Below are 26,045 nucleotides of genomic sequence, written 5' to 3'. Positions count from 1 at the left end.
GAATTGATGGAATGTGGCTTGAAATAAGGGTGAAGGGGCAGCTTTCTTACTCCTTAATCTCAATTTCCCCCAAGTTAGGGTGAAGTTTGGAGCTCTTCATGAGGTTCTGGCCCCGGTCCCTCAGCTTCTGTTCCAGAAAATGCTGTGCTGATTTAGTTACAGTGGTTTTGTTTGTGTTCCTACATTAGTACCCCCACCCCCTACTTCCTGTACCAAGCTAGCACCCAGTGTGTGCAGGCCACCCCAGGCCTGCAAACTGGGTGCATGCCCTCAGAAAGCTCCGGGGCCCAGCTGTTGCCGCAGTTTCAGAGCACCCAAGGAAAGGAACAGAGAAATGAGACCGCTACACAAAGCAGGCCTGCAGGGGTGAAGGCTGGGCCAGAGGCAAGGATTGTAGCTGGAGGGCAAGTGTGGGAAGGCTGTCTGGACACAGGCTTTGAGAAGAAGGAAGCCATTTCCAAAGCCCCTGGGTGAGCACTCGGAGAGTGGAGGCCATGGATCTCTGGGTTACGACACAGAGGCAAGGCCCCTTTTCATTCCCCAGGTCACCAGCACATGAGACCAGTCCTTCCCAAGCAGGAACATCAGTACATCACAGCAATGGCCAAGAACTGTTGTTAAGGAAAAGTGCCACAAGGCTACATTTCTATAACCACTTAAAATAAGAGCCCTATTTTCCAAGTGTTAGAATGTTGTTACTTAAATGGAATTCGGGATTATATTAGTTTCAAATGAAATGTTCAACTCAGTAAACATTAGCTATCCTTATAACATTCCAAACTGCTTATTTTTCAGGTAAGGTGAAACTTGTCCAAAGTCTTAAAACAAGTTAAATAATAACTCCAGATTCTCCATGGAATGTTCTTTCCTCCCCATTACACACTATACTTTCTTTTCTTATAAACCTCCTATTAAATAAGCATCATTAGACTGTGTTCTTTGTTTGAATAGATTTCCAGTGCATTTTAACATAAGCAAGCATAAAAAATACAACCTAATCATAAATCCAATTGACCTGAAGTCAATATGCTAGCAAATGGAATATTTGAAACATGTTTAATTTGTCACATTTTGTTTGACGTTTTATATTTCAGGAGAACTAGACTGACAAATGGGAGTGATAAATTATTTTGATACCTCACAACTTTTCAGTTTGAACTCGTGGCTTGATACTCACTCCCTATTAGGAACAAATAGAGGCCTTAAAGAATTATCCTATGGTTTGTCCTTCTAAAAACAGCTCTTGTGGGATCTCAGTATTTATGCTATCAGGGAATTATCACGTAATGACTTAAAGACCAGGATTCCTTAGATCATTTACTCATATTCAACATTCTCTCCCAATTCAGACTTATAGAAAACTTACAAAACTAGTACCAAGAATTTCTGAATACTCCGCTTCACCTAGGTTTCCCAAGTATTAATATTTTATCACATTTTATTTATCCTTCCTTCGCTTTATCATTTGGGAGTAATTGCTGGCATGATATCCTTTCCCACAGAGTGCTTTGTTGTGTATTTCCTTTTTTTTTTTAAAGATTTTATTTATTTATTTGATAGTGTGCAGAGTGAGGGACAGAAAGAGAGAGAGACAAAGTGAGAGAGAGAGAGAGAGAGAGAAAGCACGCAAGCGCACAAGGTGGGGGAGGGACAGAGAGAGAGGGAGAAGCAGACTCCCCGCTGAGCAAGGAGCCAGATTCGGGGTTCGATCCCAGGACCCTGAGAGCATGACCTTAGCTGGAGGCAGACCCTTAACTGACTGAGCCACCCAGGAGTCCCTACTGTGTATTTTCTCTGAACAAATACATTCTCTGACACACTACTTTATAGTAATGAAAATCAGGAAATTGACACTGATACAATATTGTTACCAATCTATAGATTTTATTCAGAGTCCATCAGTTGCCCATTGGTATCCTTACAGTGACTGGAAATCTCTGATCATACCTTGCTTTTTAACTGTCCTGTTTCTTTAGTCTCCTTCTACCGGGAATAGTTCCTTTGTCTTTCCTTGTGTTTCATGACATTGATATTCTTGAAGTGTATAGACAAGCTATTTTCTAGAATGTCTCTTTATTTGGCTTGTCTCATGTTTCTTCATGACTAGATTCAGGTTATTCAGAATTTTGATGGGAATACCACAGAAGTAGCTTTTTTTTTTCCCTTAAGATTTTATATATTTATTTGACAGAGATCAGAAGTAGGCAGAGACGTAGGCAGAGAGAGAAGAGGAAGCAGGCTCCCTGCTAAGCAGAGAGCCCGATGTGGGGCTCGATCCCAGGACCCTGGGACCATGACCCAAGCAGAAGGCAGAGGCTTTAATCCACTGAGCCACCCAGGTGCCCCAGAAGTGGATTTTATTAGCCCACAGAGAACCTTGCTCACACTTGACATACTTGCCTAAAAGCACCATAGATGGGTCTCCAGGACAGGGATCCTCCACAGCAAAATTCTACATATTTTGGGGGTAAGGAAAGAGAACCTCTAGGAAATGAGCTTCCGAGATCATCTGGATTTGTCTTTCCTCATTTTTTCTCTCCTCTTTGCTTCTTTTTTCTTTCTTTCCTACACAAATCACCCATTTGTCTCCCTGATAACAGCTTTGAATAGGAAAGCTTTCCCTAGATCACAATTTTGGGGAGGATTAAGATGACAAACACATGACTTTGACAAGATGAGGGAAGGATGAGAGGAAAACAATGCATAAATGTTAGTTTGGTTTGGTTTTATTTTAGTATCACTTTTACCCCTGTGATTGCTTATTACTCCCTCAGAGAGACATACTTGCATAACCCCCATTCCTCTCAGCCGCTGCTCACAGAGGTTCACTCTGAAAGTTGGAAGGAGTCTTCCTGAGGCTCATCAAGCTGCAGGGCATGAGTTGGGTTGGGAAGTGAGAGGCACAAAATGGGGCCTGGGGCCGTGGAAAGAAGGTGGTATGGGAGGCTGAGAGACCTTGCCTCGTGCCCTGTGTTTGCTGTTCATTAGCTGGGTGAACTTGTGCCGTTAAGTGGGTTGACTGAGACTTGGATTTCCTGTTTGCAAAGTGGGGCTGTTGACACCTAAGTTACAGGGTTGATACAAGGATTATAAATAAAACACATTCATGAAACATTCAGCATTTTGCAGGGCTCAGTGAACTCTATCATCTATTTAAATTTATTTTGTCCTTATTTGGGGGACCGTCATAGAGAAGATTTTCTTCCTTATTTAGAAAAATCTTTTGTTAATCAAGTTTCCACTGTTCTTCACTGATGAACCAAAAAGCTTCACAGGCACTGGGTAGAAGAGGATAGGAAGCCAAAAGTCACCTTACTGAGTACCTTGCTTTTCTGTGTAAGCTGGCAAATCAATCTGTATATAGGGAGAAATGTCTGGAAAGGTGTTCACCAAAAATGTCAATGGTGGTTCTCTCTGGACATGAGATTTCAGAAGATTTTATGCTTTCAACTTTGTACTTTCTTTATTGCTTGAATTTTTTTTACAGAGGGGGCACAGATTTTTTTTTTTTTAGGTACTTACCAAAAAAATTAAATAAGCAAAAAGTTATTAAAGGCCTTCTGGCCCCTGCTATATATTATTTCTGAAAATCTAGCAGAAAGCCCAGGGTTACCCTTATGGTAAGGAATCTCTAAACTTGATCTTTTAGTCAGTGCTCACTGAACCATGCACTCTGGTGCTGAGCCATCTTGAAGATGTTATCTCTTTTAAACCCTTGAACCACATGTGAGCTGTATGTGGATATCACCATTTTTTAAAAGATGAGGAAATTGTGAAAGAAGAGAGATTACACTAGTTGCCCAAGGCCACATTTCTGGCATATAGCACTGCCAGAATTCAAAATTAGATCCGTCTGATTCTGCAACTAGTGTTTATCAAACTCTATTCTGTGGAACACTATGTTCTCTGAGCAGTTATAAGTAATCTTCAAAAGAAGAATAGGTTTGTAGTAACAATGTACATTAGCATATAATGAGTTTCTCCAACGTCATTCATTAAAAGAACTGTTTATTGCTTTTTCTTTTATTTTTATTTAATCCTATTTATTTTCAAATTTATTTTACCATGGATTCCTTTTATTCCTTTTTTTTTAAGTTTTTAATTAAATTTTGGTAGTTGGGGCACCTGGGTTGGTTCAGCGGGTCAAGGCCTCTGCCTTCAGCTCAGATCATTGATCCCAGGGTTCTGGGATCAAGCCCTGCATCGGGATCTCTGCTCGGCGGAAGCCTGCTTCCTCCTCTCTCTCTGTGCCTGCCTCTCTGCCTACTTGTGATTTCTGTCTGTCAAATAAATAAATAAAATCTTTAAAAAAAAATTTGGTTAGTTACCATACAGCATAATTTTAGGTTCAGGTGCACAATATAGTGATTCCTTATGATTTTGTTTGCTTGTTTTCATTCGGGGAACATGTATTAACATCTCATAAATATAATAGTCCGCATAACACCAAAGCTATCTTGCTGTGGCTCCAAGATTGGATCGCATAAGACTGGATTGAACTGATAGCTTCCTGAAGTTTCTTTCCCAACCTTAGCTACTTCTAAATTCGAATTAATTCAGGACTAGATATGATGGCCCTGCAAGGATGGGCCAAAAAAAAAAAAAAAAAAAAAAAAAAAAAAAAGGAGCGATTGAGCTAGAAATCCACAAGACAGTTTACTAGCCAAAGATATGCTTGGAGGGAACTGAAAAGTGAACTTCATCCCTGGCCACAGTTAACTGGAGTTTGGTCACAGGGGTTTCCTGGAAGCTGACGTCAGGGACTTTCTTCACAGAGCCATGAGTCATGGAGCAGATTTTGACTGCAAAGAGGTGTCAGTTCTTCCAGACAGTTGGGCTGGAAGGGGCAAGAGCCCAATAGCTGACGCAGTCACAGTGAAGAAAGGAAGTGGAAATGGAGTGTCATTCTGTCTGGGTTAATAAGAAAACTAGGGCCATGCACGTGGTAAAAGTAGTGACAATCTTCACCAAAAGGGTAGGTTTCTCCTTCAACCAGTGGGAGTCTGAGCAAATGAAAAATAAAGAAAGGAGAAAGAAGAGGTTCTTCTTCCTATCTGTGAGGGGAAAATTCAGTAGGGATACCCACAGGTCTGTGGGCGCTTCATTTGTTAGTTCTCTGTGGGCCATTTCATTACAGGGACTTGAAGAGGTGATCTCGGGTTCCCAGGATGTTGGGACTGTGGTGACCCTAGGAGGCATCTGGCCCAAGTTTCTATGTAAGTCATCTGCCCACATCCAAAAGATTCGTCTATCGGTAGAATAATTTTAAAGTCCAAGGCTTCTGATGCTGTAGTGTCATGTTCATTCCACCATACCAGATTATTCAGAGTTAACTGACAAAAACGCTTATTGAACAATCTTACTCTTTTTAGTGTAATCAGGGGACTGTGTTAGATCTCAAGGATTAAAAAATGAATAAACTAGCTCCTACTCTCAAGGAGTTCACATTCTAGAGAGGGAAGAGATAATTATAAAACAAAGAGCTGCTTTCTGCCTGTGGACGCCGCCGAGTAAGCATCGTTAAAGTCTCCCCTCCCACCGCCGTCATGTCTAAGTCAGAGTCTCCCAAAGAGCCTGAACAGCTGCGGAAGCTCTTCATTGGAGGTCTGAGCTTTGAAACAACCGATGAGAGTCTGAGGAGCCATTTTGAGCAATGGAGAACACTTACGGACTATGTGGTAATGAGAGATCCGAACATCAAGCGCTCCAGAGGCTTTGGGTTTGTCACATATGCCACTGTGGAGGAGGTGGATGCAGCCATGAATGCAAGGCCACACAAGGTGGATGGAAGAGTTGTGGAACCAAAGAGGGCTGTCTCAAGAGAAGATTCTCAAAGACCTGGTGCCCACTTAACTGTGCAAAAGATTTTTGTTGGTGGCATTAAAGAAAACACTGAAGAACATCATCTAAGAGATTATTTTGAATAGTATGGGAAAATAGAAGTGATTGAGATCATGACTGACAGAGGCAGTGGCAAAAAGAGGGGTTTTGCTTTTGTAACATTTGATGACCATGATTCTGTAGACAAGATTGTCATTCAAAAATACCATACCGTGAATGGCCACAACTGTGAAGTAAGGAAAGCGCTCTCTAAGCAAGAGATGGCTAGTGCTTCATCCAGCCAAAGAGGTCGAAGTGGTTCTGGAAACTTTGGTGGTGGTCATGGAGGTGGTTTTGGTGGGAATGACAACTTTGGTCGCGGAGGAAACTTCAGTGGTCGAGGTGGCTTTGGTGGCAGTCGAGGTGGTGGTGGATATGGTGGCAGTGGGGATGGCTATGACGGATTTGGTAATGATGGAAGCAACTTTGGAGGTGGTGGAAGTTATAATGATTTTGGCAATTACAACAATCAGTCCTCAAATTTTGGACCCATGAAAGGAGGCAATTTTGGAGGCAGAAGCACTGGCCCTTATGGTGGTGGAGGCCAATACTTTGCCAAACCACGAAACCAAGGTGGCTATGGTGGCTCCAGCAGCAGCAGCAGCTATAGCAGTGGCAGAAGGTTTTAATTACTGCCAGGAAACAAAGCTTAGCAGGAGAGGAGAGCCAGAGAAGTGACAGGGAAGCTACAGGTTACAACAGATTTGTGAACTCAGCCAAGCACAGTGGTGGCAGGGCCTAGCTGCTACAAAGAAGACATGTTTTAGACAATACTCATGTGTATGGGCAAAAAAACTCGAGGACTGTATTTGTGACTAATTGTATAACAGGTTATTTTAGTTTCTGTTCTGTGGAAAGTGTAAAGCATTCCAACAAAGGGTTTTAATGTAGATTTTTTTTTTTTTGCACCCATGCTGTTGATTGCTAAATGTAATAGTCTGATCATGACGCTGAATAAATGTGTCTTTTTAAAAAATGTGCTGTGTAAAGTTAGTCTACTCTGAAGCCATCTTGGTATACTACCCCAACAGTGTGAAGTTAGAATTCCTTCAGGGTGATGCCAGGTTCCATTCGAAATTTATTTGCAACCTGCTTGGGCACAGAAGCCATTGTCTCCACAAACCTTGGTGTAGTTGAACTGACAGTGTTGAGTTCACCATTAAAAGGTCACCCAAGCAAAGTCCTGGAGTTTATTTGGTTATTAATATGATTGTTGGCACATCCTATGCAATATACCTAAATTGAATTATGGTATCAGATAAAATTATAGATGGGATTAAATCTTGTGTATCATCCATTATCATGTGTAATCAATAAACGATTTAATATTCTCTTGGAAAAAAAAAAGAGCCTAGGGCAGTAACCAGGATGTGCAGATATTATGGGCACAACTTTTTGGGTGCAGAGAAACAGATATAATCAGAGAGGTTCCTGGAAGAGTGACACTGGGGTTGAATGTCAGGATGAGTAGTGGCTAACCAAATTAAGGGGTCAGAGGGAGAGAAAACAGCAAATTTCAGCAAAGAACCCTGTGAGCACAGGTGAAAAAGGAGGCACTGAAATAGTCAATGTTGATTGCTAGGTTTTTAGATAGCAGCACTATCAGCAATAGCCAAATTATGGAAAGAACCCAAGTATCCCTCAACTGATGAATGGATAAAGAAGATGTGGTGTATAGGTGCAATGGAATATTACTCAGCCATCAAGAAGAATGAAATCTTTGGGATGAAGGACACTAAGGAGGGCATGTGATCTGATGAGCACTGAGTGTTATAGGCAACTGATGAATAACTGATTCATCAATCTCATTACTGGTTATTGGTCTATATTCAGTTTGTCAATTTCTTCTTGTTTCAGTCTTGGTAGTTTATAGGTTTATAGGAAGGCATCCATTTCCCACAGGTTGCTTAATTTATTAACATATAGTTGTTGATAACAATTTCTGATAACTGTTTCTATTTCCTTGGTGTTAGTCATGACCTTTCTCCTTTCATTCATAATTTTATTAATTTGGGTCCTTTCTCTTTTCTTTTGGATAAGTCTGGCTAGAGGTTTATCAATCTTACTAATTCTTTCAAAGAACAAGCTTCTTGTTTCCTTAATCTGTTCTACTGTGTTTCTGATTTCTAATTCATTGAGCTCTGCTCCAATCTTAATTATTTCCCTTCTTGTGTGTGGGTTAGGCTTAATGTGTTGTTTTTTTCTCCAGTTCTTTGAGGTGTAAAGTTAGTTGGTGAATTCAGAATCTTTCTATTTTTTTGACTGAGTCTTGGATGGCTATGTATTTTCCTCCTAAGACTACCTTTGCAGTATCCCATAGGTTTTGGACCAATGTGTTTTCATTCTCTGTGGTGTCCATGAATTGTTTAAGTTTGTCTTTGATTTCCTGGTTGACCCAAACATTCTTTTTTAGAAGATTTTTAAAGTGATTTTTATTTATTTGACACAGAGATAGAGAGTACAAGTAGGCAGAGCAGCAGGCAAAGGGAGAGGGAGAAGCAGGCTCTCCACTGAGCAGGGAGCCTGATGTGGGGCTCGATCCCAGAACCCTGATCATGACCCGAACCAAAGGCAACTGTCTGACTGACTGAACCACCCAGGCACCCCTGACCCAAACATTCTAAAGCAGGATGATCTTTAGCTTCCAAGTGTGTGAATTTCTTCCAAATTTTTTTAAAGATTTTTTTTATTATTAATTTATTTTCAGAAAAACAGTATTCATTATTTTTTCACCACACCCAGTGCTCCATGCAATCCGTGCCCTTCTAATACCCACCACTGGTACCCCAACCTCCCACCCCCCCACCACTTCAAACCCCTCAGATTGTTTTTCAGAGTCCATAGTCTCTCATGATTCACCTCCCCTTCCAATTTACCCCAACTCCCTTCTCCTAACACCCCTGTCCTCCATGATATTTGTTATGCTCCACAAATAAGTGAAACCATATGATAATTGACTCTCTCTGCTTGACTTATTTCACTCAGCATAATCTCTTCCAGTCCTGTCCATGTTGCTACAAAAGTTGGGTATTCATCCTTTCTGATGGAGGCATAATACTCCATAGTGTATATGGACCACATCTTCCTTATCCATTCGTCCGTTGAAGGGCATCTTGGTTCTTTCCACAGTTTGGCGACCGTGGCCATTGCTGCTATAAACATTGGGGTACAGATGGCCCTTCTTTTCACTACATCTGTATCTTTGGGGTAAATACCCAGGAGTGCAATGGCAGGGTCATAGGAAAGTTCTATTTTTAATTTCTTGAGGAATCTCCACACTGTTCTCCAAAGAGGCTGCACCAACTTGCATTCCCACCAACAGTGTAAGAGGGTTCCCCTTTCTCCACATCCTCTCCAACACATGTTGTTTCCTGTTTTGTTAATTTTACCCATTTATTTGACAGATATCACAAGTAGGCAGAGAGGCAGGCAGAGAGAGAGGTGGAAGCAGGCTCCCTGCTAAGCAGAGAGTCCAAAGCAGGCCTCGACCCCAGGACCCTGAGATCATGACCTGAGCCAAAGGCAGAGGCTCAACCCACTGAGCCACCCAGGCGCCCCCCAATTTTTTTCTTATGATTGAATTCCAGCTTCATAGCATTGTGGTCTGAGAATATGCAGGGAATAATCTCAGTCTTTTGTTATAGGTTGAGACCTGATTTGTGACCCAGTATGTGGTCTATTCTGGAGGAAGTTCCATGTGCACTCAAGAAGAATGAGTATCCTGTTGCTTTAGAGTAGAATGTTCTATATTTATCTATGAGGCCCATCTGGTCGAATATGCCATTCAAAGCTCTTCTTTGTTGATTTTCTGCTTAGATGATCTGTCTGTTGCTGAATGGAGAGCTGAGGTGTCCTACTACTAACATATTATTATCAATTGTCTCTTTATTTGGTTAACAGTTGGCTTATGTAGTTGGCTGCTCCCATGTTGGGGGCATAGATATTTACAGTTGTTAGATCATCTTGTTGGATAGACCCTTTAAGCATGATATAGTGTCCTTATCTAACTATGGTCCCTAGCTTAAAATCTAATTTGTCTGACATGAAAATTGCTACCCCAGCTTTCTTTTGAGGTCCATTGTTATGAAAAATTGTTCTCTATCCCTTCAGTTTCAGTCTGGATGTATCTTTAGGTTCAAAATTAGTCTCTTTAAGACAGCACATGGATGGGTCCTATCTTTTTATCCAGTCTGCAACCCTGTGCCATTTCATGGGAGCATTTTGGCTGTTTGTGTTGAGAGTGATTATTGAAAGATATGATTTTATTGTTATCATGTTGCCTGTGAAGTCCTTGTTTTTGTAGATTGTCTCTGTAAACTTCTGTTCTATATCACTCTTAGGGTCTTTATCCTTCTATAGAACCCCCTTAATATTTCTTGCAGGGCCAGCTTACTGGTCTCATATTCTTTCAGTTTCTGCTGGCCCTGGAAGCTCTTTATCTCTCTGCCTATTCTGAATGACAGCCTTGCCTGATAAAGTGTTCATGGATGCATGTTATTCTCATTAGTACCCTGAATATGTCTTGCCAGCCCTTTCTGGCTTGCCAGGTCTCTGTGGACAGGTCTGACATTATTCTGATGTTCCTCCCTCTGTATGTAAGGAATCTCTCCCCTCTAACTGCCCTTAAGGTGGTTTCCTTGGTTCTAAGACCTGTGAATTTTATTATTACATGCCTTGGGTCAGTCTGCTCTTCTTTTTTTTTTTTTTAAGATTTTATTTATTTATTTGACAGAGATTATAAGTATACAGAGAGAGAGAGAGAGAGAGGGAAGGGGAAGCAGGCTCACCGCTGAGCAGAGAACCCAATGCGGGGCTCAATCCCAGGACCCTGAGTCATGACCTGAGCCAAAGGCAGAGGCTTTAACCCACTGAGACACCGAGGCGCCTCAAGTCTGCTCTTCTTGATCTTAGGAGGGGTCCTCTCTGCCTCTAGGACATACATGCTTGTTTCATTCCCCAGATAAGGGAAGTTCTCAGTTAGGGTTTGCTCAAATATATCTTCTAGTCCCCCCTCTCTTTCTCCATGCCCTCACTGACACTGGAATGTTTCATGGAGTCATTTATTTTTCGAATTCTGTTTTCATGTGACATCATAGATGGACCTGGAAGACATGATGCTAAGTGAAATAAGCACAACAGAGGAAGACAGATACTGTGTGGTGTCACTTACATGTGGAATATAAGATAGTCAAACTCATGAAAGCGTAGGGTCAAATGGTGGTTGGGAGAGAGGTGAATAGGGAGGTGATGGTCAAAGGGCACAAAGTTTTAGTTACCCAAAATAAGTAAGTTCTGGAAATATACTCTACAATATAGTGACTACAGCTAACAATACAGTATTGTACATTCAAAATTTGCTAAGGGGGTAGATCTTATATTTGGTATTACTACCACAAAAAATAAAAATAATAATAATAATGGGATGGAATGAAACTTCAAGAAATAATAGGTATGTCTATGGTTTGGATACTAGTGATGGTTTCATGAGTGTACACTTATCCCAAACTCATTGAGTTGTATATATTAGTATGTACATATGTCATGCATATCTAAAGTGCTTTTATAAATTTAAAAAATTTTAAAAATAAACTATAAGCCAGAGTATATTGCCATGAATTTGGAGAGATGGACAGGGGCAAATTAGATAGGACTTTTTGATGTACACATACATACATAAAACCATCACTACATCAAGATAACAACCATTCATCACTTCCAAAAGATCAGTCATGGTCTGTTGTAATCCCTTTCTCCTGCCTGTCTCTACTCTCCTTTTAATTACCTAACCCCCGCCACCACCACTGCTTTCCTCTGCCTCAATCCCCAATCATTGATTTGCTTTCTGTTGCTATATATTAGTTTTCATTTCATCTCTAAAATTTTATATACCTGGAATCATACACTATGTGGTCTTTTCTTTGTCTAGCTTTGTTCATCCACCATACTTATTTTGAGATTCATCTATGCTGTGTTGTATAACAGCAGTTCACTTCTTTTTATTCCTGAGTAGTATACCATTTGATAGGTATATCACCGTTTGTTTTTCCATTTATCTGTTGATGGCCCTTTTGGCTGTTTTCAGCTTTGGGCTATTACAAATAAAACTGCAATGAACATTCCTGTACAAGTCTTTGTATGGTCATATGCTTTTTGTTCTCTTGATAAATACCTTCGAGTGGAATGGCTAAATCATGTAAGTATATGTTTAACTTTTCACAAAACTGGCAAAATGTTTTTCAAAGTGGATATACCATTTTACACTCTCACTAGCCACATCTTCATCAACCCCTGGTATGGTCAATTTTTGTCTTTTTTTTTTTTCTAATTTTAGCCACTCTAGGAGGGAGACAGCAGTATCTCATTTTGGTTTTAATTTACATTTCCCTAATGATTAATGAAGTAGAGTTATTTTTCATTTACATATTTTTCATCTGTGTATCTTCTTTGGTGAACTATCTATTCAGATCTTTTGTTCTTTTTATTCTTTTGTCCATTTTCTTTTTTTTTTAAAGATTTTTTTTATTGATTTATTAGAGAGAGAGAGTGAGAGAGCATGAGTGGGGAGGTCAGAGGGAGAAGCAGATGCCCCATGGAGCTGGGAGCCTGACGTGGGACTTGATCCCAGGACTCCAGGATCATGACCTGAGCAGAAGGCAGTCGCTTAACCAGCTGAGCCACCCAAGTGCCCCTCTTTTGTCCATTTTCAAATGGGATTATTTGTCTTCTGAATTTTGAGAGAATTCCCTCAAGGTCCATCTAGGTTGTCACAAATGGTAGGATTTCCTTGTTTCTCATGGCTTAATAATACTCTTTTGTATATTTATACTAAATTTTTAAAAGATTTTATTTATTTATTTGTCAGAGAGAGAGAGAGTGCAGCAGGGGGAGCAGCAGGCAGAGGGAGAAGCAAGTTGCCCGCTGAGTGAGGAGACCAATGCGGGACTCAGTCTCAGGATCCCAGTAACACAACCAGAGCAATGAACAGATGCCCAACCAACTGAGCCACCCAGGCACCCTATACCACATTTTTTAAAAATTGAAATGTCAATGGGCATATGTTGTTTCCATGTCTTGGCTATGTAAGTAATGTTACAATAAACATGGGGGTGCAGATATCTCTTTGAGACCATGATTTCCTTTCCTTTGGATATAGGCCCAGAAGTGGAATTGCTGAGTTGTAGAATAGTTCTATTTTTAATTTTTTGAGAAACCTCCATACTGTTTTCCATAGTGCCTGTAACCATTTTACAGTCCCACCAATGGTGCATGAAGGCTGTCTTTCTCCATATCCTCTCACCACTTGTTGTAGCTTTTTGCTGATAACCTTCCTAACAGGTATGAGGTGATATCTCATTGCAGTTTTGACTTGCATTTTCCATCTTGGTGATTAGTAATGTTGAGCATCTTTTTTATACCTGCTGTCCACTTGTATGAATTTTTTTGGAAAAATGTCTATTCACTTCCCCTGCCCATTTGTAAATCATATATTTGTTTTTGCTTCTTGTTATTGAATTGCATGAGTTCTTTATATATTGTGGATATTAATCTCTTATAAGATATATGTTGCAAATATTTTCTCCCACTAAATAGGTTGCCTGTTCATTTTGTTGATGGTTTCCTTTGCTGTGCAGACCCACCTATTTATCTTTGCATTTGTTTCATTTGTTTTTGGTGTTATATCCAAGAAATTCTTGCCAAGGCCAATGTCAAGATGCTTACACTTTATGTTTTCTTCCAGGAATTTTGTGGTTTCAAGTCTTACATTCAAGTCTATAATCCATTTTTAAATTTTTTATTTAAATTCAATTAAGTAACATATAGTGCATTAATTTCAGGTATAGAATTTAGTCATTCTTCAGTTGCATATAACACCTAGAGCTCATTACATCAAGTGCCCTCCTTAATGCTCAACCCCGAATGATCCTATCCCCCCACTCACTTCCCCTCCAGCAACCCTCAGTTTGTTTCCTGGAGTTCAGCATCTTTCATGGTTTGCCTCCCTCTCTGTTTTTATCCTATTTTATTTTTTTTCCCTTCACCTATACTCATCTGTTTTGTTTCTTAAATTCCATATATAGGTGAAATTTTTGTCTTTCTCCAACTGACTTATATCACTTAGCATAATATCCTCTGGTTCCATCCACATCGTTGCAAATAGTAAGATTTCATTCTTTTTGATGGCTGAGTAATATTCCATTGTATGGCTCTCCCATATTTTCTTTATCCATTCATCTGTTGATGGACATTTAGGATCTTTCTGCATTTTGACTACTGTGGATATTGCTGCTATAAACATTGAGGTACATGTGTCCCCTTCAAATCACTATTATATCAAGTCTATAATCCATTTTGATTTTATTTTTGTGACTGGTATAAGATAGTGTTTTTATTTCATTCATTTGCTTGTGCTTGACCACTTTTCCCAACACCATTTATTGAAGAAACTGTCTTTTCCCCATCATAATTCTTGGCCCCTTTGCTATAAATAAATTAACCATAGATGCATGGATTTATTTCTGGGCATCCTATTCTGTTCTATTGGTTTATGTGTTTGTTCTTATGCTAATGTCATATTATTTTGATTAGGACAGCTTTGTAATATAATTTGAAATCAGGAAGTATAATGTTTCTAGTTTTGTTTTTCTTCCTCAAGATACCTTTGGCTATTCAGGGTCTTCTATGATCCTACATAAATTTTAGGATAGTTTATTCTGTATATGTGAAAAATGCCACTGAAATGTTTACATATATTGCATTTAATCTGTGGATCACTTTGGGTAGCACAGACACTTTAACAATATTTTTTCAATCCAGAAGCATGGAATATCTTTCCATTTATTTGTGTCTTCTTACATTTCTTTCATTAATGTCTGGTTTTCAGTGTCTAGATCTTTTACCACTTTGGTTAAACTTACTCCTAAGAATTTTTTTTTTCATGCTATTTTTAAGTGGGATTGTTTTCTTCTTTTTCTGATAATTCATTACTGAATATTCTTTCACCCAATTGGCTATCTTGGGGCATACCTGGAGTACTTAGACCATTTCATTTACTTGCTATTAATATGGTTAGAATTGAGCATATTTGTTTTCTCTTTGTCCCATCTTTCTATTTGTTTTCTGTTTTCCCCATCTGTTCTTTGTTTTTGTCCTAGTCTGTGCAGGTTGCTGCACAATATACTAAAGACTGGGTAATTTATAAACAACAGAAATATATTTTTCACAGTTCTGGAGGCTGGAAATCTAAGATCACGATGCTAATGTGGTCAGGTGAAACCACTCTTTTGGGTTGCAGACTTCTTGTTGTGTCCTCACAGGATGGAAGGAGCTAGGAAGCTCTCTGGGGTCTCTTTTATAAGATCTCTAATCCCATTTAGGAGAGTTCCACCCTCATGATCTAACTGCGTCCCAAAACCTTATGTCGCTACACCATCATGGGCATTAGGATTTCAACCTGTAAATGTTGTGGGGACACAAACATTCAGACCGTAGCAGTTTCCTTTTCCTCTTTTTTTTTTTTTTCATGCTTCTTTCAACTAATCCAGTATTTAAAATTTTTTTTTATCTCCTTTGCTGGCCTATTTTTTTAAGTTTCATTTATTTATCCTTTGGTGACTTATTAATTCCCCATTTTGCTATTTTAGAGGCTGCCTTATAGTGTATACTGTACATCTTAAATTCATCACAGTCTATCTTCAAATAACATTACCACACTGCATAGTAGAACTTTATAGTGTACTTCCATTTCTCCCTCCCCAGAGAGTTTCTTTAAGACAAAATAATCATGGGTTCCATTTACTGAGTACAGTGGTATATCAGTCTCTGTTGTAAGATCATTTCATTTTCACATCCACCCTAGGAGGTGTAAGTATTACCCCTCATTTTACATAGGAATAAATTGTGACTAGAAATGTTAAGTAAATTTCCAAATCTCATGGAGCTCTTTAGTGGCATATGTGAGAGTTGAATTCAAGTCTGACCTCAAAGCCTATGTAGTAAGTCATCATATTAACTTCCCAAGTATATACAAACACACTTATAATATAATCAATTTTACTTTAACTTGGCTAAAATATTGATGAAGAATTAAGAATAATACTGAGGGTCAAGACAAGAAGGGGAAAGGGAAGGAGAAGGACAAAATAATATGAGATAAATATATATATTTGGTCTTTACAACAGAGATTATTTTATTGTGGAATACAAATAGCTCATCAGGCTTATTAATAGCCTAGATGACCTATCCCTCAAGACCATCTGATTTCTGGATAGCTTGATACTATTAAGAGAGTACAGGCGATAGATTGTGTAAGCAATCTATTTACTAGAAAAGGCATAGTTCTAATGGGAAAAAACGCCAATAAAATAGCATTCTGCTTTATATATAGCAGGCTTATGTGTGATTTTAAAATACGAGTTACTCTATAAAGCCAAATTGTGTCTGAGAGAAAATTCAAAATTGTGTATTCAGATCTCTAGAATTGAGGGTGAGAGTTTGCACATTAATACCTTGCTGAGAAAATGAAATTATATATATTTTTTTAAATCAAGCTCTCATTGCTATCTCTTCATTTCTCCATTGGATATTTGATAGCTAGTTTTATCTCTACTATAAGATTGACATCTCCTGGAAGATAGCTACTGCTTAGTCACAGTTATATCTCCCACAGTATCTAGAATAAAAAACATCATAAATGTTTCTTCAGTAGAAGAATGAATCATACATATGTATGTTCCTCCCACTTTCATGTGGAGAGTTTTATAAACCAAATGTAGTATATATACATCTCAGGGCATTTAAGGAACTGGTTGATCAAGTCACTGACCTCCACAGCTGATTAATTCCTGACCCCTAGCCTGCTTTCTTGAGTAAATGCCCAAGCACTTTTCTCTGAGCACTGGCCTAGTTTGTGTTACTGTGACTCACTCCTCCAAAAGCAACTCTATTGCTTTCCTCTACAGTGCTTAATTCAGTGATAAGTATTCTTGGCTTGCGAATTGGAGCAAAAGTGAGTGTCCAAGATAAACCAATTGGTACCTTGGTTCAGAGACGGGGAAAACAGGGAGTTTGGAGAAACTTCCCAGAGGATACTCACAGCTCAAACCCAAGAGATCTTGAACTCTGAATATTTATACTGTCTGCTCACCAGTGTCACGTTACAGAGCCAGGTAACTTATTTCCTCTTTTTTTCCTTTCACTTTTTAGGGTAAGAATATCCCAGCATGGGCATGAGTGGCTTGAAATTGCTGAAGTACGTTCTGTTTTTCTTCAACCTGCTCTTTTGGGTAAGTGTGCCTCTTCTGAGCACGTGGAGCTCATCTCCTCCCAGCTCCATTCTATTTCTCTCTCCTCTACTGAAGATCCATCCTGGTGTGGAGAGCAACCCATGCATGTCTGAATGGCATACCCAGCTTAAAACAAGGGAGTAATAATTTCCCCTCTTCCCATCTTGCCATTGTCTAAGCCTGTAAAATTGAAAAGTACCAATGCAGTTATATTTTTTTAATTATGTTCAGTTAGCCACCATATAGTACAAAATTAGTTTTTGGTGTAATGTTCAATGATCCAATAGTCTCATATAACACCAAGTGCGCATCAGAACCCATGCTCTCCTTAATACCCATCACCCAGCTACCCCATCTCCCCATACCTCTGCCCTCTGAAACCTTCAGGTTGTTTCCCGGAGTCCATAGTCTCAGGGTTCATCTCCCTCTCTGATTCCCCCCACCACTTCAGTTTTCCCTCCCTTCCCCTATGGTCTTCCATGCTATTGCTCATGTTCCACATACGAGTGAAACCATATGATAATTGTCTTTCTCTGCTTGACTTTTTTCGCTTAACATAATCCTCTCCAGTTCCATCCATGTCAGTGCAAATGGTGGGTATTCATTCTTTCTGATGGAATAATATTCCATTGTGTATATGTACCACATCTTTATCCAGTGCAGATCTATTGGCATGCTCTTCCTCTCTCTGGGGACTTTAGGCTATTACTGCTCACTGCTGACATCTATGGGTGAGAAACCTGAGACTCTCTATTTTGTGAATAAATACTTTCCTGCTCCCCTCCCTCCCTTAATCCCTTGGATGAGTAACTGATTGAAAGGGACATCACCTTTTCTGGGAAGGTTTCACCGCACCAAATTTAGCAATTGAATTTCAAATATAGGATCAGTTTGCACTCATGTGTCTATTAGAAGATTCTTAAAAGTTTTGGCTCTCTAGTTTTCTGCCTAGCAAGAGAAAGTTCTCAACCAGGCATCCCCTCTACATTGTTGTGCTTTCCAAAGGGAACACCATGTGTAAAATGTTGTGGGAACAAGGAGTAGGAGAGCTGAAGCATGAAGATACCAGCGAGCTTTCCCTGGTATCTGATATGGGTAAGATGAAGCATGAGTGGGACATCACAGGAGGAAAGTAGGATCACTTCTTTTCTAGGTGCAGGGGAAAGCTGGGAAAAGAGGTTGTTCATGAGAGTCTTGATAGAGCCAATGGAAATATATGATTTTTTTTTTTGATTCTTTGGTGGGAAAGTTAAAAAAATTTTTTTATTATGTTCATTAGCTGACATATAGTACATCATAAGTTTTTAATGTAGTATTCAACATTAGTTCCATAGAAGACTCAGTGCTCATAACATGTGCCCTCCTTAATACCCATAACATGGTTACCCCACCCTCCACCCTAATCTCAAGTGAAAATGTGAGCAGATATTCAAGAATGTTGTGGGATTCTTTCTTTCAGTTCTGTGGCTGCTGCATTTTGGGCTTTGGGATCTATCTCCTGGTCCACAACAATTTCAGCCTGTTCCCCTCCCTCACACTGGGCAATGCATTTGTCATCGTGGGCTCCATTATCATGGTGGTTGCCTTCCTGGGCTGCATGGGCTCCATCAAGGAGAACAAGTGCCTGCTTATGTCAGTAAGTATCTTGCAGCAGATGTGGTACCCTAAGTAGAGAGACATGATACCTTAAGTCCCAGGCAAGATGTTCCTTGGTAGCTAACCTATGGGCACAGGGAAATCATAGGAACATAGGATTAGCACTTTAAGCTGGCCAAATCTGTCTAGAACAATAGTATTTTGTTTCTGTCTGGGGTCCCAGGGATATGTGGAAGAGGACATTGCTATCTTCCTTGGGATTCGTTGTACAGTGTTAATAATGGCCTTTGTCATAATTTCCCTTTATGACATTTTATTTCTTCATGTCTGGTTGAAATCAAGTGTTATCCATCTGCTTAAATGCTTTCACATCAGTATGTATTTTTAGGATCTGAATCAGAGTCATTAACTGATGGAAAATCTAGTCTCTAGATTCTTCTGAGTACTGTGGCCCTCCTAAAATGACAGAAGATGCTTCTCTATCTCAGATCCGCACAGGATACATGACGGTGTGATGATCCAACTTAAGTGAGGCCCTAGGTGGTAGCCATTGTGATCTAACTTGAGAGATGCTAGAGCTTTTCTGTTGTTCCCTGTCAGTTAAGACTCCTGAAGAGTACATTTAGGCTTAGGTTTTACCTGTAAGCTCTATGAAAGACGAGCTCCTTGTATCTCTAAGTGGACCCAGAACAGTGCTTGATATAGCAGTACTACTCCATCCTTAGTAAGGGTTCCAAGTCACCTTGGTTCTTCCTTAGGTTATTTGGTTAATTTCCTTTCCCTTATGGGTCAACTCTTAAATTGAAACCAAGACATAGAATAAAAAGTTCCTGTTCTCAGTTCCCAGATTAATGGCAAAAGATGGGAGCTGATAGACATAGAGAAAAGATTAAACAGGTTTAAGTAGTTAAAAATAATGTTGCGATAGAAAGGGAAAGCAGGATAAGTGACAATGTGTTTTCTGCTGTGTGTAATTAGCATAAAGGGAGTAAGCATCTACAGCCAGAGGTAACCAAGTATTAGGACTGTGATTAGAATACCTCTTCTCCACATCTGTACAGGGCTCCTCTCAACTTCCACCATCACCTGCTCCCAACCCCAAAATAGCCCTGATCTTGCAGAAGGGACCAGACCCCAAACTAAAGACATATAGTTTAGTTTACTGCTCTTTTGCTCAACTGTTTCAAAAAGCTGATGCCAAAATTGCTTCACTGATTCAACAAATAATATTTCATACTCATTATGTGCATGGAGCTGTATAGGCACATAATGAGGAGAATAAAGTTAGAAGACAGCTGATCTGCCCTCTAAAGACTTGGAGTCTAATTGCACAAGAATGACACATATCCCTCACAAAACAAAAGGCTTATGAAGGCCTGAGAAAGCAGAAATAGGAACTTCTGTACACGTGTGGAGACATGTCTGGATACTCCCAGGGTGCAGTGGGAGTGAGGGAAGAACTAGGATCAGTGCTATGAGCATGTCTCTACTTTGCCTCAGTTCTTTTTCCTGCTGCTGATTATCCTCCTTGCTGAGGTGACCATGGCCATCCTGCTCTTCGTGTATGATCAGAAGGTAAGCTATAAAGAATAAATTATTGTATTTCTGACGGGGGAGAAGAAGTCCTGTAATAGAGATAGAGGCAAAGTGGAAGGATGGAAGAAAGAAATTAACTGTAAATGGGGGGGGGGCGGAATTTCATGAAAGATTGCAATTGAATCATGCTTTGAAGGATGAATAGGAAGAAAAGTAAAAACAAGTTTATCCTCCACCTACTTCCTTCCCTCTATGTGTCTGGCAGTAGAAAATGTCTGTCTCCATGCCTAAGAGAGCCCATGCTTTGATTGTCTCCCTCTGAAAAACCAGAGTTCTGGAAAGACAAGAGGCTACTATGAACTTCTTCCTGCAATGCTATTTCAGTCTCAGCACTTTGCCCTGTATATAAACTCCGGCTCCTCACTTCCTTAGCTCTGAGGAGATCATTTGGAAGGGAGGAGCAAATGGAACCACCAGCCATTTTTAGAAATTGCTTGTTCCTTGAACTCACCTGCTTTTTATAATGTCTTCTCTGCTGGAATATGTCTCACCCAGTTGAATAATTATGTGTCTACAAGCCTGACTGAGAGCATCCAGCAATACCACTCGAACAACAGCACCAAAGCAACATGGGATTCCATCCAGACATTTGTGAGTATAGATGGAATCTTCCTCAGCTTAGCCCAGACTTAATTTTCCAACCTCAGTGCCTGGAGGCTAAAGGAACTTCCTTTCTTGAAAGGTCCAGAACCTAAGGTCTGCAGCCCCTAGGTCCAAAATAATGTTTAGTAGTCACAAACACGAATCTGTCTGATTGGTACAAAGTTCTCTACATTCTCTCATCCTTCACATTCTCAGGTAGGCTCACTGTCTAAGCCCTACTAAGATCTAAGGAAGACCCAAACATGTCAGACTGAATCCCCTGTGTACTTAATTTTTCATCTGTAAAATGTGGATAAGTTAAACATGCCCTTTATACTTGAAGGAGATTTATGTGAATGAAATGGTATAATGGATCTGAAAATATTTTGTTCTAAGGAGCCAGAGTAGTTAAGCTAATTCTGTATTTTCCACTACAGTCAGATCTGAAGGGCCCACCTTTTCTCCAAGTTACAGTTTTCCTTCTGTTAACTTTCTAACCATCATGTTTTTTGGGGGTTTGGCTTTTAGCTGCAATGTTGTGGTGTAAATGGCACAAGTGATTGGGGCGGTCACCCACCAGCATCTTGTCCCTCAAATCCACAAGTTCAGGTAATTTTTTGGCAACTTTTCTGTTATTAGCCTCTTTGGTTAAACTTTCAATTATCTTAGAAACTCTAGTCATACAGGACTTAGTCCTCCCAACCAGAAACAAGGAACCTTGGATAAAATAGAGGCCAGGGAGAAATCCCAGGTCACTAGACAAATTAGACAAAAGTTGTCCAGACAACTAGACAAAAGAAAAGAAAGGAAAAAGCTCATTAGACTAGAGATGCCATCACAAATCTTGCTACCCTAAACTATTACATTAGAGGAGAAAAGTTTATGTGATAGTGGCAGAGGATTATATCTACATTTTTCTTGAGCAAGAAGTAGGTATTTTGGTTGAAAGTGAAAATTATAAAGTTGAGGTAGAAAACCTTCCTCTTTTCCTGTTTCTCTGCTTTTCTTCCTTGGAAATGGCAACATCCAGCCTCTTGGTAAAATGAATCATTAGTAAAAGAGTCTGGAGTTGTAGGAAAGAGAATTGGTAGAACTATTGAAATTGAAACAACCTGCCTGCTTATTTATTTTTTTTCATTGTGTTATGTTAGACCTCCAGACTAGGGCGAGAGAAGAAGCCAAGATTATATTCCAAGGTTAAGTTCCTAAATTCCTGTTACCTGGTGTTATCCACCTTAGGGTTGTTTGAAAATCTCCAGAAATTTTTAGGTCTATGAAGAAAGACTGAGATACTCACCAACTAGCCCTGGCCTGGAGGTTGGTAGGGCTATGATAGACTCAGGTTTCAGCAGAAGCTGAAATGCAACCAACTCTAGAATTGCATAGGCTATCTCCCCATTTATTTGTCCCAAGTCAGCAGGGGAAGTTTAAAGAACATAAGGACATCTATTGCTGAAATGCCTCTCAGGAGCCATTTTAACTCTGTATGTAGAAATCTAGGTGCTACTATGATGATAACAAGACCAGAAAAGTCTGTAGTTTAATATTCTCTGCTTTATGCCTGTTTCTTCATACACAGAAAGAAAATAAAAATGGCCTAAGTCTTTTGTCATAAGGTAAAATATGAAATCTTCTGAAATCAGGTTCCTTATCAAGCCAAATAATATACTGGTATCCTTTGTATTTGCAATTTTTTCTAGGGTTGTTATGCACAAGCAAAACTGTGGTTTCACTCCAACTTCCTACACATTGGAATCATCACTATCTGTGTCTGTGTGATTCAGGTAAGAACTTAATCATGGGACTATTGTGAAGATTAAATTAGGTAAGTCAAGTAAAGTTTTAGACCAGTACCAGATACATAGTACATGCTCAGTAAATGTGAGTTTCCCCAGTCAGGTAGCAAATGATGTTATTACCTATTTAAGGCTCAGAAAATATGCTGCAAAATCTATCTGGTCAACTTAACACTAAGAGATATGAGTGCTTCGTAGTCAAATTAAAAATCATCAGGCAGACCTCTACTTTGATCATTCACTGAGCTGGTGTGGAAAAGCTTGTGATAGAGTAGCCTTGTATGGGAAGCAGGAGCTGATGATAAAAATCATAATCATAATTTCTCTGCTTAGCATGGTAAGTCAGGGGTGAATTAGGGATAGTTTTGTGTTCTTTTTTATTATGTGACATTTCTACTAATTTTATACCCAAGTATTTTGGGTATGTCACAGAAGAGCTAAGATGTAATCAAGAAGCTCAGAGGGAAATAATTTTTCTCTGCTTGGAAACTAAGGAATCTCAGGGCACGGGGAGAGATGACTCATTGCACAAAGTGTTGACTTGTGCAGTACTTGACTATACAAGTGACTTCTTAAGGAGACCAAGATGTCCCAACATTCTATCCTCTACTGTTCTGACACCATCACCCCCACTACAATTCTAAAGCAAAAGGAGAGAAGAGAGAAGGAATTGGGTAATAATGGCATGAAGGGTGGTTCCTGTGTGATGGACACTCTTTTTCTCTGGGGCTAATCCCAGGGGTATGGGAGAGATGGCTCTTCCTATGAAGACTTCACATTTTCTCAACTCTTTTCTCAGGTGTTGGGGATGTCCTTTGCGCTGACCTTGAACTGCCAGATTGATAAAACCAGCCAGGCCCTAGGGCTGTGACATGATACTGCCTTGTGTTGGAGAGGCTTATTTCATCTTTGGAAACCCAAAATCAGTTATTAGCATGAAGCCTTAAATGGTCATCTCTTGGTCTGGTGTCTTTGTCCCCTTCTCATCCTTTCCCTGTTTTGGTCCCTGTATCATAAAACCAGAAAAGAAGGTATTAGCCAGACATTTCCCATCTCAGGCACCAGAAATTTCCCATCTCAGGCACCATTTATGGGGCAGCTATGTCCCTCAAGGTGGTGACACTAATACCTGAGCATTTTTTGGACATGAGAAGCCAAGAGAATCTGCACTAATGGCTCAAGATCAAAGGATGGGTTTGGGACTTGAATTTTTGCATCTGCTTGTTGTCAAATAAGGCTCCAGCCTCTAAATCATACCCAGTCCACTCTCCAAAGCCAAGCAAAAGAGAAGCTGAAGGGACCTTTGGGGCCAGACTCTTTGGATCATTGTCACAACCCTCTTTTTCCTTTTGGCTGGGCCTGGGCCTTCACTATAGGAATGACAGAGTACTCTTTCTCCAAAGAGAAACTTTGAAACTTCATTATTAAAGGACATTATTGATTCTTTCTGTCTTTCTAGAAGTAACTGCCCAGTGATTCGTATCCTGACTTCAGCCAGTCTCTTAGCCTTTGAGTTACATAGCTATGGAAGAACTTAGCAGGACCGGTATCTCTAGTGGTTTAGCTAATAATCACATTCGTAAGAGTTCTGGTATTATTTTTCTATCAAATAAGGTTTTGTTAATGTACTATTTTATCTCCTCAATAAATAAAACAGCTTATGACCTCAATCATTACATTCTCATTCCTATATCTCAGATGTTTTCTGTGACTCAGACTGATTGCTCTGTCAGCAAGCTGGATATATTAGTTATCCATTGTTGCATAACAAGCTATTCCAAAACTTAGGGACTGAGAACATGTACTTATTATCTTACATATTTTGTGAGTGACGAATCTGGGAGCAGCTTAGCTGAGTGATTCTGGTTCATAGTCTCTCACATGACTACAATCAACCAATCAATCAATCAGCTCTGTCAAACCAGGGCTATACTTATCTGAAGGCTCAACTGGAAAGCGATATACTTTCAAGATCTTTCATATGCCTCTTGGTAGGCCTCAGTTCTTTGCCAATTGCCACCTTTCACAGGGTTGCCTTATGACATCACAGTTGATTTCCCTCATTACAAAACATCCAAGAGAGAACATGAAATACAGCACCCCAAACAAGCCACAATCCTTTTACAATCTAACTCAGTAGTGCCATCACATCAATCCTGCCATATTATATTCCTTAGAAGTGAGTCAAAAATTTCAACCCGCACTCAGGGTCGGGAGGTTACCAGAGAGCAGAAATCACTGGTGGGCAGTGAGCATTTTAAAGGTTGCCAGCCACATGTCTGTTGGGCAGGAAAAGCTTAATTGGATTGTCTATAAGCTAAATTAAATTGTCTAATAACCATATGTAATAAGGCATAAAATCAGAACATATCTAAATACAGAACCAAATGTAGAGAAGGCAGAGAAAAGGACAGAAGAATTGGGTTTTGTTCTTGAAGTTTTGTGTGGGATCTTTCACCTCCATTTAAGGAAAATTGGTCATTTTAGTGGTAGTTCTAGGGAAACCTTCAATACTATGTTTCTCTTGGGATAAAATTCAGATTCCTTATTATGTTTACCAGGACCTATATGATCTGTCCCACCCTTAGCCCTCCAGTTCTTGATGTTTTATCCCAACTTTAGTTCTATTGAAGTTTATTTAGTTTCTCTGAGCTTTATTTATACAGACTTATTTTTCCCATTCAGCCAATGATCACTCTGGATAATTCCTCTGCCCTAAGGAAGGTTTCCCTGGTATTAAGTTTAGCATCTATTGAGGTCTTTACAAGTATGAGATAGTGTGCTAAGAGCTTTCCACACATCTCCCCATTTAAATCTTGACAAAATGTCTTTTGTGAATACCTCCATAATGCACTCATAGAAACTTCGCAGGTCTTGTTACATTTTATTTTAATTGCTATTTATTTGTCTCTATTAATTATTGGCCTAAGTTGGAAACAATGAAAAAAGAAAAAATAAAGATTGTGCCATAACCACAATACAGCTCAAAATGTTTTTTTAAGATTTTATTTATTTATTTGACAGAGAGAGATCGCAGGTAGGCAGAGAGAGAGAGAGGAGGAAGCAGGCTCCCCGCAGAACAAAGAGCCAGATGCAGGGCTCGATTCCAGGACCCTGGGATCATGACCTGAGCCGAAGGCAGAGGCTTTAACCTACTGAGCCACCGAGATGCCCCTACAGCTAAACTTTTAAAAACCATAAAACTACATGATTTAAAAAAAAAAAATCTAGGCCAATCATTTTGAAAAGAAGCTGTACTTGCTATAAACATTTTTCTAAAATAATAGGAACCATCCAAATTGACTCAAATAG

The 26,045-nt window shown here is 39.6% G+C and overlaps 1 protein-coding gene and 1 pseudogene across 3 annotated transcripts in view; both read left to right on the top strand.

The window, feature by feature from the left end:
* Positions 1-26,045, top strand: part of CD53 (CD53 molecule) — a 58,092-nt gene that overhangs the window by 3,025 nt on the left and 29,022 nt on the right. Inside the window, exons 2-8 of one of the 3 annotated variants that reach the window (XM_032361211.1) lie at positions 17,084-17,163; positions 18,623-18,799; positions 20,260-20,334; positions 20,851-20,946; positions 21,466-21,546; positions 22,638-22,721; positions 23,533-24,406. In XM_032361211.1, coding sequence (XP_032217102.1) covers positions 17,101-17,163; positions 18,623-18,799; positions 20,260-20,334; positions 20,851-20,946; positions 21,466-21,546; positions 22,638-22,721; positions 23,533-23,604 — 648 coding nt within the window. In that variant the 5' untranslated portion in view covers positions 17,084-17,100 and the 3' untranslated portion in view covers positions 23,605-24,406. Of the gene's footprint in view, positions 1-17,083; positions 17,164-18,622; positions 18,800-20,259; positions 20,335-20,850; positions 20,947-21,465; positions 21,547-22,637; positions 22,722-23,532; positions 24,407-26,045 lie in introns of those variants that run through there. The other 2 variants (XM_032361212.1, XM_032361213.1) reach the window with 2 other exon arrangements.
* Positions 4,297-6,569, top strand: LOC116600841 (annotated as a pseudogene).

Source organism: Mustela erminea, chromosome 10, assembly GCF_009829155.1.
Source record: "Mustela erminea isolate mMusErm1 chromosome 10, mMusErm1.Pri, whole genome shotgun sequence".
Classification (NCBI taxonomy): Eukaryota; Metazoa; Chordata; class Mammalia; order Carnivora; family Mustelidae; genus Mustela; species Mustela erminea.
Note: the sequence above shows the minus strand (reverse complement) of the source record. Positions and strands in the feature narration are given on the sequence as shown.